We start from the raw sequence: 15000 nt of genomic DNA, 5'->3' as shown, positions 1-15000 counted from the left end.
ATCTGCGCTGCGAAGCGGTTTTGTATTATCTATCATTTCACTGTGTGGGGAATTGGCAAATTTGCGCCCCCTCTCAGCTGCAGGCGCCCATGCTTGCTGAGAAGATGCCGTGCACATAAGCGGTTTGTTTGAGAAGGGGAAAGGAGAGAGGGCGCGGATGCGCGGATAATAGTTCACCTCTGGGTCTCTCCCAAATGGAACGGACAAGGGGGGGGATCCATATAGTTATCGAAGTCAGTCACACCTCGACTTTCTTCCAAATAACGCACATTTCATTCATAATATTATAAATACAGGCCTCTATATTTCCTGCACAGTTTTGTTTTTCTGAATGGTCTGAATGGCTAATAAAAATAGGTAATACAAAACGATTACTTGGTCACCACCACCCAGGTGAATTGGTTTAGTCTTGACTTCTGGTCGTGACTCGTGACGTGAGTGACAGTTATGGGGGATCAGGGGATCTGTTGATTGTCGATGTCGAGTGCCAAATAAGAGATGGACAAGAAAGGTCAAAGCCATCAGGTGCCCAATTTAGAAACGAGCGAAAGATAAAGGTATGCAATGCATCTATGTTTTCTCTGTATGATTACGGTATCCATGTCATGAATGAAGGGGCAATATTAATTGGTGGGTATAACTCTTATTTGTTAGCCTTTTTGCTATGATTCTTGCTATATAACAATAATTCGGTTTTAACTCAAACACGAGATCTAATTTCACCATAATATTGTTCTTTGCAACAAAACTGTTGCAAGTTCAGTTATTACACTGCAAAAATGCTTTTCTTACTTGGTATTTTTGTCTTGTTTCCAGTCCAAATATCAAACATTTCTTAAATAAAGATGCATAACGTTATTTTACTAAAGTAGTAAAATGACATAAGATATTAAATCTTGTTTTCGGGAGAAATAAATAAAAATGGGGTTTTTGCTTAAAACAAGCAAAACATATCTGCCATTGGGGTAAGAAATATTATTTGGGGGGGGGGGGGGGGCTCGAAATGGGTCTCGCCCTGAGTGTAATTCAATGTAGAACCGCCACTGGGGATATCTAGCATAAAAAATGTATTGTCAGAATGTCGTCTCTCAGCTGTTGAATTTCGCACAGACATTGCCACAACGTTGTCTGTTTGCTGAGCCCGATCTTATGAAAGTGTGAATACCACGAATTGTATTTGTAGTGCATAATATGTTTTCGCGTGCATATGATATGCACTTTATGGCGTGTAATAGGCACGCACTCCACACCCCTAATCCTAACCAAGGGGTTTACAGTGTGTAGCATGCACGCAGAAAAAAAAAAAAAAATCCAAAAAAAAAAAAAAAACTTTTTGGCATATAAATGGCACAAGAAATAAAATTTGTGGTATAGATACGCACTTTCATGAGATTGTGCTTCATAATCTGCTACTGGGCCGGCCCTCTGTCAAATTTTTAAAACCCAGTGTGGCCCTTGAGCCAAAAAGTTTGCCCACCCCTGCTCTAGAGAGACCCACTGTACTTATTCATTTATTAGGATAGATTGTGTTTATTTATCTATTTATTTATATTTACTATGCTACATATGACATGATCTATACATATATGTTTTATTTGTTTTATTATTTATATATGTTGATGCTTTGGCAACATTGTGTTACACAGTCATGCTAATAAAGCTCATTTTGAATTGAATTGAATTGAATTGAGTGAGTGTGAGTGAGTGTGAGTGAGTGAGTGAGTGAGTGAGTGAGTGTGAGTGAGTGAGTGAGTGAGTGTGAGTGAGTGTGAGTGAGAGTGAGTGAGTGTGAGTGAGTGTGAGTGAGTGAGTGTGAGTGAGTGTGAGTGAGTGAGTGAGTGAGAGTGAGTGAGTGAGTGTGAGTGAGTGAGTGAGTGAGTGAGTGAGTGAGTGAGTGAGTGAGTGAGTGTGAGTGAGTGAGTGAGTGAGAGTGAGTGAGTGAGTGAGTGAGTGAGTGAGTGAGTGAGTGAGTGAGTGAGTGAGTGTGAGTGAGTGAGTGAGTGAGTGTGAGTGAGTGAGTGAGTGAGTGAGTGAGTGTGAGTGAGTGAGTGAGTGAGTGAGTGAGTGAGTGAGTGTGAGTGAGTGAGTGAGTGAGTGAGTGTGAGTGAGTATGTGTGTGTGAGTGATAGGGCTTGCATAGACTAGTCGAGTAGTCGATAGATCGACTACTTCAACCACTAGTCGACGCTGTCGGAAACAATCGACAACTCGAGCGTCCATTAAACATAAATTAATTAAAAATGGCGAACGTCACCAACAGACACCACGCGTCAGATGTGTGGAAGAATTTCATCAAGGATGACAAAAATATTGTAATTTGGCCAACTCTGCAAGAGGCCGTTCACATATTGTGTCTAAAAACGTGTGGAAAGCGCGCGCGGCCGTGCCGCTGTCTTCTACAAGCGCTTGCGCTCCCGCGGCGTCTGTCGTTGCTATGCAACCAAACTGCGCTCTACATGATGAAGACGAAGAAGTATCATTCAGCAAAAGATTAATTTATTTCTAGCCCTTGCATTAGCTTTACTACTAGATATATTTCTGGAGATGAGAAGGAAAAACACGCCTGGACAAACTAGCGCACCGCGTCCGTTGCTTTCATTAAAAATAACGCTACATTTGAAATAACGACCTTGAGCGCGGAAAAGACGCGATATGTGAACGGCCCCTAGAAGCAGGTCTACGTCTGAAATGAAAGGCAAGAACGGCTATTTATTTGGCTTTAGACTGTTACATGAAAATTTAAAAATGAAATGTCATAATTATAATGTTTGAGAGTTTACTTATGTAATTGTTGCATTAGGCTATGAATTAATAAATGTTTATTGATAAGATCTAGCTATTTCATGTCTTTTCATACAGTAGCATAAACGACGAGTAGTCGAGTAACTCGAGTATTGTTTTGATAAGAAATCGACTAGCAGAAATCAGTAGTCGTGCAACCCCTAGTGAGTGAGTGAGTGTGAATGAGTGAGTGTGAGTGAGTGAGTGAGTGAGTGAGTGAGTGAGTGAGTGAGTGAGTGAGTGAGTGAGTGAGTGTGAGAGAGTGTGAGTGAGTGTGAGTGAGTGAGTGAGTGAGTGTGAGTGAGTGAGTGAGTGAGTGAGTGTGAGTGAGTGAGTGTGAATGAGTGAGTGTGAGTGAGTGAGTGAGTGAGTGAGTGAGTGAGTGAGTGAGTGAGTGAGTGAGTGAGTGTGAGAGAGTGTGAGTGAGTGTGAGTGAGTGAGTGAGTGAGTGTGAGTGAGTGTGAGTGAGTGAGTGAGTGAGTGAGTGAGTGAGTGAGTGAGTGAGTGAGTGAGTGTGAGTGAGTGAGTGTGAGTGTGAGTGAGTGAGTGAGTGAGTGAGTGTGAGTGAGTGAGTGAGTGAGTGAGTGAGTGTGAGTGAGTGAGTGAGTGTGAGTGAGTGAGTGAGTGAGTGTGAGTGAGTGAGTGAGTGAGTGAGTGAGTGAGTGAGTGAGTGTGAGTGAGTGTGAGTGAGTGAGTGAGTGAGTGAGTGTGAGTGAGTGAGTGAGTGAGTGAGTGAGTGAGTGTGAGTGAGTGAGTGAGTGAGTGAGTGAGTGAGTGTGTGTGAGAGTGAGTGAGTGAGTGAGTGAGTGAGTGAGTGAGTGAGTGAGTGAGTGAGTGAGTGAGTGAGTATCACCTCCACCAGGCGTCCGATGTTGGCAATGTGAGGGGAAGATTCGCCGACCGTCTCATCTTTCTCCATCTGAGAGACACACACACACAGGTCAGCAGCACACAGTAACTGGACACGCGAGTATAAGTGTGTGTGTGTGTGTGCGAGTGTTACCTGTCGAGTGAGGCTGCCGCCCAGGTTCATGGTTCCAGAGCCGGTTTTGGTGGTCTGAAGCCACAGCATGACGGTGGACGTGAGTTTATAATGAGCCGTGCGGCCGCTGGACTTCTCCTGAAACACACACACACACACACACACACACACACACATTCACACACTTCCTGTTTCGCTGCCATTGCAAATGACATCACTTCCTGGATGTGTGTCTTACCTGCACCTCCACCACATGGATGGAGTCCCAGCATCCCTTGATCTTCTTGGAGCCGTCGCCGGCCTTCTTGATGAGGATGACTCCAGCAAACCCGTGATCCAGATCCCACAGGTAGACGGAGGAGACCCCGCCCTCGAAGTACCTGTGGGCGGAGCAGAACGCGTCAGCCAATGGCAGCGCGGCGGGTGCTGAGGGGGAGGGGCTTGTACTCACAGGTCTCGGTACTGGTCGAAGGCGTTGTTGGCCTCCACCTCCAGCTTCCTGAGCCGCGCGGAGGGCATCGCTCCATCGTCGATCGGGGGCTCGTACTTGTTACTCCAGGGGGATCTGGGACACGCAAACACACGTGTGACATCATCAGAGCGCGCAAACACACACGTGACATCATCAGAGCGAGCAAACACACACGTGACATCATCAGAGCGAGCAAACACACACGTGACATCATCAGAGCAAGCAAACACACACGTGACATCATCAGAGCGCGCAAACACACACGTGACATCATCAGAGCGAGCAAACACACGTGACATCATCAGAGCGAGCAAACACACACGTGACATCATCAGAGCGAGCAAACACACGTGACATCATCAGAGCGCGCAAACACACACACGCCATCAGAGCGAGCAAACACACGTGACATCATCAGAGCGAGCAAACACACACGTGACATCATCAGAGCGAGCAAACACACGTGACATCATCAGAGCGCGCAAACACACACACGCCATCAGAGCGCACAAACACACACCATTGTAATCGCTCTGGAATGGTTAAATTAAGTTTTAGTAATCCAAAATCATGTCTAAATTAAAATTATGAAACGTATGCAATTTAACAACAATTTATTAAGAGTTTAACAAATAATATTTTTAGGGCCCTATGAAATATATTTTATTTTCCCAAATTCATTTTTCTGGAATCCGTTTTTCAATGGTTTAATTAAAGCACATTTAATCCACTGAATTCAAAATTTTAACTTAATTTATTACAATTTTAACAGTATGTGTTAGCATTTCAGAAATGTTGTGCGCTTTCATTTTTCTGTATTCGTGATTTAATACAAATTCATCATCAAAAACAGCGCTAAATCAAACAATTTACTGAATATTTTAAAATGTTAAAGGTTCTGGTGTGTTCTGTCATGTATGTGAGCATGGAGTGGTTGACCTCTGACCTGTAGGAGTCGCCGTCGCGGTTGTAGTCGCACAGCAGATAGTCTTTGCCCACGACTTTATCACGAGCGATCTTCAGCGGCTGATCCACAGACGACAGCAGGTCTTCACACAGGCTGGGCACCTGAACACACACACACAACAAATGATTCACCCTGCTGGAGAGGAAGTGGATTCCTGTCACACACTCATTACTGAAGCATCAAGCGTCACACACACACACACACACACACTGAGAGCTGTTCGCCCCCGCTGCGTGACTGACACCAGCGCTAATAACCGCTAACAACAGACCGAACCAACACACAGTTCAGACTTCACACTGAGCTCTGACTCACAGAAGCAGAGAACTGGACATCTTTCACAGCGCTCTCTTACGCATGATGACAACAGACTGCTCAAAAACACAATAAAAGCATCATAACAGTCGTGCGCTACTGAAAGAGCGTTATCTAAGAGATTACTGGAGTCTGTTTCGTATCATGAAAATACCATTTCAGTCTAATGTGTTTCTCTCGGCGTAACAGTGTGAGGGATTTACCGGAGACGTCCGAGTGAAACTTAACTCAGAGCTCGGTCAAACTCTTCTGAAGTCACATGACTCGCTGGGAATAGGCACATTCAACACTGAGTGCATGAGATTCACGGACGATTAAAAAACTCCTTAAATGAAATTAAGAAGAAATAAATTCTAATATGACAAAAAAATTAAGATGAAAAACTGTTTAAGTTTTAAATTTTGTATTTTATATTTATTTCAATTGACGAATATATATATATTTTCATACTTTAGGTTTAAGTTTAACTAAAATTACTAAAACCTTAAATTAAATTTATATAGAAAATGTTCTAAAAAACAAACAAAAACTAATAAAAATGACAAAAGCACAGAATTACTAAAACGAAAAAATTATATAGATATTTATATACACTAAAACTGAAATACAAATTAAAGTTAAATAGAAATATATTTAATTAATATAAAATATAAAAAAAAAATGACAAGAGCACATAGAATTACTAAAATGGGGAAAAAAATATATGCATCACACACACTTTTATATACACACTCACTTATATTTCAGTTTTAGTGTATGTATACATATATATATATATACATACATATATATACACTAAAACATAAATTAAAGTTAAATAGAAATATATAAAAAACAAATCTAATAAAAGCACATAACCAAATTGCTAACCCTAAAATAAATATAAAAGACTAAACAGAAATATAAAATAATCTAAAAAGCATAATAAAATTGCAAAAACAAATAAAAACAGACATAAATAGAGATCAGTGTGAGCGTATATAAATAGCACTAATGTTCTTCACACAGAGCATCACAAGACTTCAGAAGAGTTCAAACGCTCGAGTCTGTGATTTCTGGAGATGTTTCAGAGCTTGTGAAGGACACACACACACACACACTGACCAGGTCGATGAGGTCGCTGAGGTTCTTCTCGATCTGTTGCGGAGGCAGACGCCTCATCAGGTCCAGCGCACAGTCCAACTGCTGCTCGTTCTGGAGACACACACACACACACGAGAACACATCAGTGTAACACACACACACTACAGCGGCTCGACACACATTACAGGACAACCATCAATCAATACTTTTACTCATTCAACTGATCAAAAGTGACAGCTTTGTAATGTTACACAAGATTCTATTTCAAAGTTCTTCTGAACTTTCTATTCTTCAAAGAATCCTGAAAAATAAGATATGATCGTTTCCACAAAAACATGAAACTGTTTTCAACACTGATAATCATAAATGTTTCTTGAGCATCAAATCATCATATTAGAGTGTTGAATTAGCATAGCTGGATAAATGCACTTATGATGGATAGATGCACTTATGATGGACAGATGTGAACTACTCCTGCAACGGGTTAACTAGTCCTGCAACGGGTTAACTAGTCCTGCAACGGGTTAACTAGTCCTGCAACGGGTTAACTAGTCCTGCAACGGGTTAACTAGTCCTGCAACGGGTTAACTAGTCCTGCAACGGGTTAACTAGTCCTGCATTATTCCTGGCTTTGAATCAGAGAGTAAGTGATTGGTACCTCACCCAAACACCTCCTGCTCCTGACACCCCGTTTACACTCATGTGTGTGTGTGTGTGTGTGTGTGTGTGAGGGGTCAAAGGGCACGCAGGGATCCAAACCACCTGCCCCGGGCCTAAATGTGGTTCGCTGAGAGCAGAACATCTAAACATGAGCTCTCTCGCTGCTGAAGTTATAAACACCAGTCTCCAGTTTAGACTGGACTTAAGCCGCACGCGTCTGAGGAGGATCAGCTCTCCCTCGCACCGCCACATCTACACATCTACACATCTCAAACGCTTCATCTGTCAGAACACTGCACACTGAACCCTCAAACACTGGAACTACAGGCCGTTCAAATCCTGATAAATGCTGGCGTGAAATAAACACTTACTCACAGCATTATCAGTAGAGTTTACCAAGACCACTTACATCACCTAAAGCCCCAACAGAACCAATCAGACCATCAGATTCAGAAATATTAAACCTTTAAACATCGCCTCTAAACAAACCTACTAAACTCCCAAAACCCAGAGGACAGTAAAACCTAAAAGATTTAGAGATGCACCCATATCAACATTTTGGCCGATACCGATAATTCCTTATATTTTAAAGCCGATAACCGATATATCGGCCGATAACTCTAAATCCAATTTTTTATATAATTTTTGAGAGCCTGATTACAAAATCAAAAGCCTCACCATTAAAATCCATGTTCCAAACACACAACTATAACGTTCTCGTCATGATTTGACAGACGTGCGAATGTTGAACTGAACTGGATTTCAATCATATTTCAAACAATTCAGAAGCATCATGTTGAACAGTGCGCATCCGAAGAGTCTCAGCGGGAGGAAACACAATATTTATCCGCCCAATACATTAAAAATGAACATATATCGGCCGATACCGATATATCGTACAAAAATATTAACCCCCCAAAATACCAGCTAAAAGAAAACCCATTAGACACTAAAAACCCTCTGACAGTAAAACTCAAATGTCAGATTCATCAATACTAACCCTTCAAACACTGAAACACCGAAATATCAAACTCGCGAACAAGTCTAACGGCGCATTTACACGACCACCTAAAAACAGAAGAGCATTTACTGCGCATGTTCGCGCACACAGACGCTCGTTCACACGGATCCGTGAACACTGTTAAACGGCTGTGTTCTGCTGTCCGGCCAGTAGATGGCGACGTCACTGTGTAAAGAAACCGTAACGCGATTGAACACGTAACACATTAGCGTTTTTGTAGTTTACACAGAGACGATAATGGTCTAGTTTTCAAAGTCTCGCACTTTAAATCTTGTTTTTAAAAGTTTGCGTTTTCCAGCCCCAAAACGCCATTGTCGTGTAAATGAACGGCCAAAACGCGGAAAAAAAGTTTCCAGCTGTTGTATAAACAGCCCCTAATACTAACCCTGAACACGCCAGTCCTGAACACTGACACAACGAGTGATATATTGATATTAACATGGACAATTTACTGACGGCAAACGTCAATTCAGATTCACTGCTCGGATCCGATGTTCTTCTATATCATGTTTATGTTGTTTGATTTTATTGTTGTATTTTATATGTAATTATGCGTAACTTTTCTGTACAGCACTTTGGTCAACTTTAAAGTGCTTAACAAATAAAGTTGGATTGGATTGGATATAGCCGTTCACATTGAGGTTTTAAATGTGGACCGATGTCAGATTAGATTCCAGTGTGAACACATCATGATACCGAACAAGAATGTAAACACTAACTAAAACACTCAAAAAATAAACCCTGATAAAACCCAGCAAACAAATGAAAGAAAATAAACCCCAACATTACCCAGAAATCTTACCTAGAACACTTAACCCCAAACTCCCAAATCAAACCCAAACAAACAATTCAGCAGATACTAAAACCCACAGAGACCAACCCTAGATATTACACTCCAAACCCTCAGAAGTACAGCAAACATCTCATCCAAGACTTACAACACTGAAGAAAAGCCAAACACTAAACTAAGCAAACACACCCTCAGATATTAAACTCTGACAGATAAACATAAACACTGACCATAAATAATACATGAAGACCAGAAGACTCTAACAACAAACCCGAGAACCCCTAAAGCAGTGTTTGTGTCTGTTTCTCCGTGTTTTGAAGGATTCCGTGTGTTTTATATTAGAGTGTGTGTATTATGTTCTAGTGTGTGTGTGTGTGTGTGTGTGTGTGTGTGTGTGTGTTCGGTTCTCGGCTCAGATTCTGCGAGGGGCAGCGCGGCTCTTCCTAAAACGGGCATCGACCCAATAAGGCGCGCCCCCGCGGGTCTCTCACCATGTCTGCGGCTCTCGGGCTCGGTTCTGCGGGGCTGAAGGCGGGCTCGGCTCGGCTCGGTTCGCTTCGCTGTGCGGGTCTGCTTCAATGTGTCTGGACGCGGTTCTGCTTCGACTCTCTGACGGAACCCAGCCCTGTCAGCGCTTCACTTCCTCATCCGGGCTCCTGCGGGGGAGGCGCGCGATGCACATCCGGGTCATTCCGCTGCGAGACCGCGCTGGCCAATCACAGGCGCTCGAGTAAGGCATGGCCAAATATAGAAGAAAAGGGGCGTGGCGGAAACTGGATGGGCGGGGCGCGGACGGCAGGGGGCAGCAGAGAGCAGCGCTCATTATTACTCTAGTCCTTACAATATACAGATACAGATATAGATAGATATACTCAGAATGACAGCTTAGAATGCACATTTTCACATTTTAACAATGACTTTGAATTGGAACAAACAAAAAAGCGCTGAAAACATGTAAAGGTTTGAAAGCACTGGATTTTATGTTATATTTCTATTTTTTTATTCATTTATTTTCTTTCATTTCATAGCAGCAAATGTTAATGTGATAATGTGAATTTGTAATACCTCTTGTTCTCATGGCATTGAATAAAATAAATAAATAAAAATAGATTTTTTAGATTAATTATTTACATTTTAAATATTCTTTATTGACTGCTTCAATCACTATTCGTTTCGTATCGGGATTCAGATTTTACTGTGTATGAAGAAATAAGTGCATTTGAGGGTCTTATACCCATTAAAATACATCACATACTATATTTAAAAATGAAACAGGGCAAATGCAGAAAATATGCTAGAAGGCATAATATCAGTATATTATTACAGTGATAATATTATCCATTAATGTTTCATATTTTATAAAGGCAGAGAACCCAGTGAGACTCTCGCGATATCTGCAGAGCAGGACGCGGAACTCTCGCGATATCTGCAGAGCTGCACACTGAGCAGGACGCGGAACTCTCGCGATATCTGCAGAGCGGATGATCAGTGGGACCGCGGGTTCGCGGAAAGCGCGATCACGTCACAGCAACGGCTAACAGTCCACTTAACACGGTATACTGACAAACATAATCACTTATATATATTATAAGCGACATAAACAACAGCAAGAAGTTTACTTCTGGACCGAGACGCGTTTGTGAAATAATATGAAGCTGTAAATCATGACTCATGGCAAATAAACATGAATGTGGTTATTTTTTCATATTTATCTAAAACCTGTTAACGCTCAGTGTAGTAGCGGGCTCTTTTATTGCCTTTTTTTCTCATGTTTTTGTAATAACCATAAATTAGGTATCTTTCGAAAGCTTAAAACACTCAAAATTCGTTCTGTGAAAACCGGTTTTAAATTGGACTTTGCGTTTTAGTTGAAACGGTACTTTAAAACCTTTTAGCGACTCTATTTTTGTGAGATCAACTTCCAATTTGGAACTTGGTTTGACATGGCTTTGATTTTCTACCAGTTTATTCAAAATATGTGTGTGTGTTGTATTAAAAAAGTTTACTTCAGGACATTTGCTTTGAAATTGAAACTTCTTTAACTTGCACTTAAATTTTGTAAAGTGCTTTCATGATTGACAACCATTAAATAAATAAAAATCGTGTGATAATATCATTAGATATTGATTCAATTAGTTAATCATCACCTATACCTCAGTCAATTGGTGCTTTTTTTGAACTAGGCCTAATATTTAAACGAATGACTGTTTTCCCATCAAAATGAATGCGTTTCAGGGAAATAGTTTATTTGTACTGATATAAAACTATGATATGTGATGTAAAATATAGAAGCAGAAATGCTTCCTTCATTTCAGGCGATGATAAACATGAATATTTCCCAGTAAAACTGCGTTCGGGCACGTCTGCTGTAATTAAAACCCTTCATTCCACTGTTCTTTTCAGTAACCCTGAAGTTGACGTCTCATGACATCTCGTTTCTGGCACTGACGGCTTGTTATGAATGTGTGTGTCAATCACACTGCTGCGTTTCAAACAAACAAACAAACTCCAAAGCTTCACCTCAGGCCAGAAACAGGCATGTTTGGCCCGCTCCCGATGTTCAGTGTGTGATCTCGCAGTAAACCGCAGGACTCTAGGGGGCGATAGAGTTTCCTCGAGGTGCGGCGGACGATGCAGAAATGCTAAGAATGCAGCGAGTAATGAATTGCGCTTATTTTGGAACACAAGCTTTGCGTTCATGTAGTTTGTTTCGGGCCTTATTGTGTGTCAGTGTGTGTGTGTGTGTGTGTGTGTGTGTGTGTGTGGACGTGTGGGGGTCAGATCCACACGTGTTTCTAATGTGTTTGATTTAACTTCTCTGTCCTGGACGAGATTGAATCGTAAAACATCTCGAGCAAAAAGTGAAAAAAGATGGCATACTGATAATATGAGCTGGACGGATGGAGAAATGAAGGATTGGAGAGCTTTACCCTCAGGGCCACTGCTCACGTGTGTGTGTGTGTGTGTGTGTGTGTGTGTGTGTGTTTAGGCTCGCGTTCTGCCAAACTGAAATCTTGAAGCTCTTATGCTCTGAGTTTTGTCTTCAGAGAGACTCTGAAACGGCTCAAATCGTTCATGTAAAATCATCGTTGTATTGCGTCGCTCACTGTTCTGCCGTTCCTGTACGTGAACCGTTCCCACGGTGAGAAATAATGTTTCCCAACAATACACTGCGCTTTATTCCCAGTGTGATGAATTTAATCAGAAATAACATCGTCTTGATGCTTTATTTGATCAACAAAATTAGATTTAAAAACGAAGTAATATTTATTTGTGTAAGGAAGCTTGTTTCTGCCATGGAATTAAAAAAATAAAAGCAATTTTCTCTTTTTTTTGTGCAATTCTGAGAAAAAAATCTGAATTGTGAGATAAATTCTTTGAAAAATGTAAAATCACGATAAATATAAACTCGCAACTGCGAGAGGAAAAAGTCAAAATTAACTTTTTTATCCTGTGGCGGAAACGAAAAACAGAATTGCGAGATGCAGAATTAGAATTCTGAGAAAAAAGTCAGAATTGCGAAATGTAAATCTTAATTGTGAGTTTATACCTTTAAATTGCGAGATATGAAGTCAGAATTCCAAGAAAAAAAGTCAAAATTGCGAGATATAAACTCGCAACTACAAGAAAAAGGTGACTTTTTTTATCCTGTGGCAGAAACAAAAAATAGAATTGCGAGATTAAAATCGCAATAACGAGTTTATATCTTTCAATTAAGAGATAAAAACTCGCAATTGTGAGATATAAACTTGCAACTACCAAAAAAAAAAAAAAAAAGATCCTGTGGCGGAAACAAAAAACAGAATTGCGAGATTTTGACGATGTAAACTTGCAAATCTTTGAAAAAAGTAAAAATTGCAAGATAAACTCACAACCACAAGAAAATGTTTTTACAATTACCTTTTTTAATCTTGTGGCGGAAACTAAAAGCATAATTGTGAGAGAAAAAAAGTTAAAATTGAGACAATGTAAACTCGCAATGTGATGGTAAGGCGTGTGTGATGGTAAAGCGTGTGTGACGGTAAAGCGTGTGTGACGGTAAAGCGTGTGTGATGGTAAGGCGTGTGTGACGGTAAAGCGTGTGTGACGGTAAGGCGTGTGTGACGGTAAGGCGTGTGTGACGGTAAAGTGTGTGTGACGGTAAAGCGTGTGTGACGGTAAAGCGTGTGTGACGGTAAGGCGTGTGTGATTGTAAAGCGTGTGTGATGGTAAAGTGTGTGTGACGGTAAAGCGTGTGTGACGGTAAAGCGTGTGTGACGGTAAGGCGTGTGTGACGGTAAAGCGTGTGTGACGGTAAAGCGTGTGTGATGGTAAAGTGTGTGTGATGGTAAGGCGTGTGTGACGGTAAGGCGTGTGTGATTGTAAAGCGTGTGTGATGGTAAAGTGTGTGTGATGGTAAGGTGTGTGTGATGGTAAAGCGTGTGTGATGGTAAAGCGTGTGTGACGGTAAGGCGTGTGTGATGGTAAAGCGTGTGTGACGGTAAGACGTGTGTAATGGTAAAGCGTGTGTGACGGTAAGGCGTGTGTGACGGTAAGGCGTGTGTGATGGTAAGGCGTGTGTGACGGTAAAGCGTGTGTGACGGTAAAGCGTGTGTGACGGTAAGGCGTGTGTGACGGTAAAACGTGTGTGATGGTAAAGTGTGTGACGGTAAGGCGTGTGTGACGGTAAGGCGTGTGTGATGGTAAAGTGTGTGTGATGGTAAGGCGTGTGTGACGGTAAAGCATGTGTGATGGTAAAGCGTGTGTGATGGTAAAAAGTGTGTGTGATGGTAAGGCGTGTGTGATGGTAAAGTGTGTGTGATGGTAAGGCGTGTGTGACGGTAAAGCGTGTGTGATGGTAAAGCGTGTGTGATGGTAAAAAGTGTGTGTGATGGTAAGGCGTGTGTGACGGTAAAGCATGTGTGATGGTAAAGCGTGTGTGATGGTAAAAAGTGTGTCTGATGGTAAGGCGTGTGTGATGGTAAAGTGTGTGTGACGGTAAAGCGTGTGTGACGGTAAAGCGTGTGTGATGGTAAAGCATGTGTGACGGTAAGGCGTGTGTGACGGTAAGGCGTGTGTGATGGTAAGGCGTGTGTGACGGTAAAGCGTGTGTGACGGTAAAGCGTGTGTGACGGTAAGGCGTGTGTGATGGTGTGATGGTAAAAAGTGTGTGTGATGGTAAGGCGTGTGTGATGGTAAAGTGTGTGTGATGGTAAAGTGTGTGTGATGGTAAGGCGTGTGTGACGGTAAAGCATGTGTGATGGTAAAGCGTGTGTGATGGTAAAAAGTGTGTGTGATGGTAAGGCGTGTGTGATGGTAAAGTGTGTGTGATGGTAAGGCGTGTGTGACGGTAAAGCGTGTGTGATGGTAAAGCATGTGTGACGGTAAGGCGTGTGTGACGGTAAGGCGTGTGTGATGGTAAACCGTGTGTGATGGTAAAGTGTGTGTGGGATGGTAAAAAGTCTGTGTGATGGTAAGGCATGTGTGACGGTAAAGTGTGTGTGATGGTAAGGCGTGTGTGACGGTAAAGCATGTGTGATGGTAAAGCGTGTGTGATGGTAAAAAGTGTGTGTGATGGTAAAGCGTGTGTGATGGTAAAAAGTGTGTGTGATGGTAAGGCGTGTGTGATGGTAAAGCGTGTGTGATGGTAAAGCATGTGTGACGGTAAGGCGTGTGTGACGGTAAGGCGTGTGTGATGGTAAACCGTGTGTGATGGTAAAGTGTGTGTGAGATGGTAAAAAGTGTGTGTGATGGTAAGGCGTGTGTGATGGTAAAGTGTGTGTGATGGTAAAGTGTGTGTGATGGTAAGGCGTGTGTGATGGTAAAGCATGTGTGACGCTAAGGCGTGTGTGATGGTAAACCGTGTGTGATGGTAAGGCGTGTGTGATGGTCATGTGACGGATCCGGCTCAGCTCTGTGGTATTTCCCTCACTAATGAAGAGGGGGATGT

General features: G+C 42.0%; 1 protein-coding gene across 2 annotated transcripts in view; it reads right to left on the bottom strand.

The window, feature by feature from the left end:
- The window catches only part of capzb (capping actin protein of muscle Z-line subunit beta), an 18529-nt gene extending 8762 nt beyond the window's left edge, over positions 1 to 9767 (bottom strand). Inside the window, exons 1-7 of one of the 2 annotated variants that reach the window (XM_081385167.1) lie at positions 9563 to 9767; positions 6622 to 6711; positions 5182 to 5303; positions 4215 to 4328; positions 4002 to 4143; positions 3785 to 3901; positions 3635 to 3700 (exon numbers count right to left, since the gene is read on the bottom strand). In XM_081385167.1, coding sequence (XP_081241293.1) covers positions 3635 to 3700; positions 3785 to 3901; positions 4002 to 4143; positions 4215 to 4328; positions 5182 to 5303; positions 6622 to 6711; positions 9563 to 9565 — 654 coding nt within the window. In that variant the 5' untranslated portion in view covers positions 9566 to 9767. The remainder of the gene's footprint in view (positions 1 to 3634; positions 3701 to 3784; positions 3902 to 4001; positions 4144 to 4214; positions 4329 to 5181; positions 5304 to 6621; positions 6712 to 9562) is intronic. The other variant, XM_081385168.1, reaches the window with a different exon arrangement.
- Positions 9768 to 15000: the final 5233 nt, after the last annotated feature.

This window comes from Scardinius erythrophthalmus (assembly GCF_964197995.2).
Source record: "Scardinius erythrophthalmus genome assembly, chromosome: 14".
NCBI classification, from domain to species: domain Eukaryota; kingdom Metazoa; phylum Chordata; class Actinopteri; order Cypriniformes; family Leuciscidae; genus Scardinius; species Scardinius erythrophthalmus.
The sequence above is the reverse complement of the archived record's forward strand: the minus strand, read 5'-3'. Positions and strand labels throughout refer to the sequence as shown.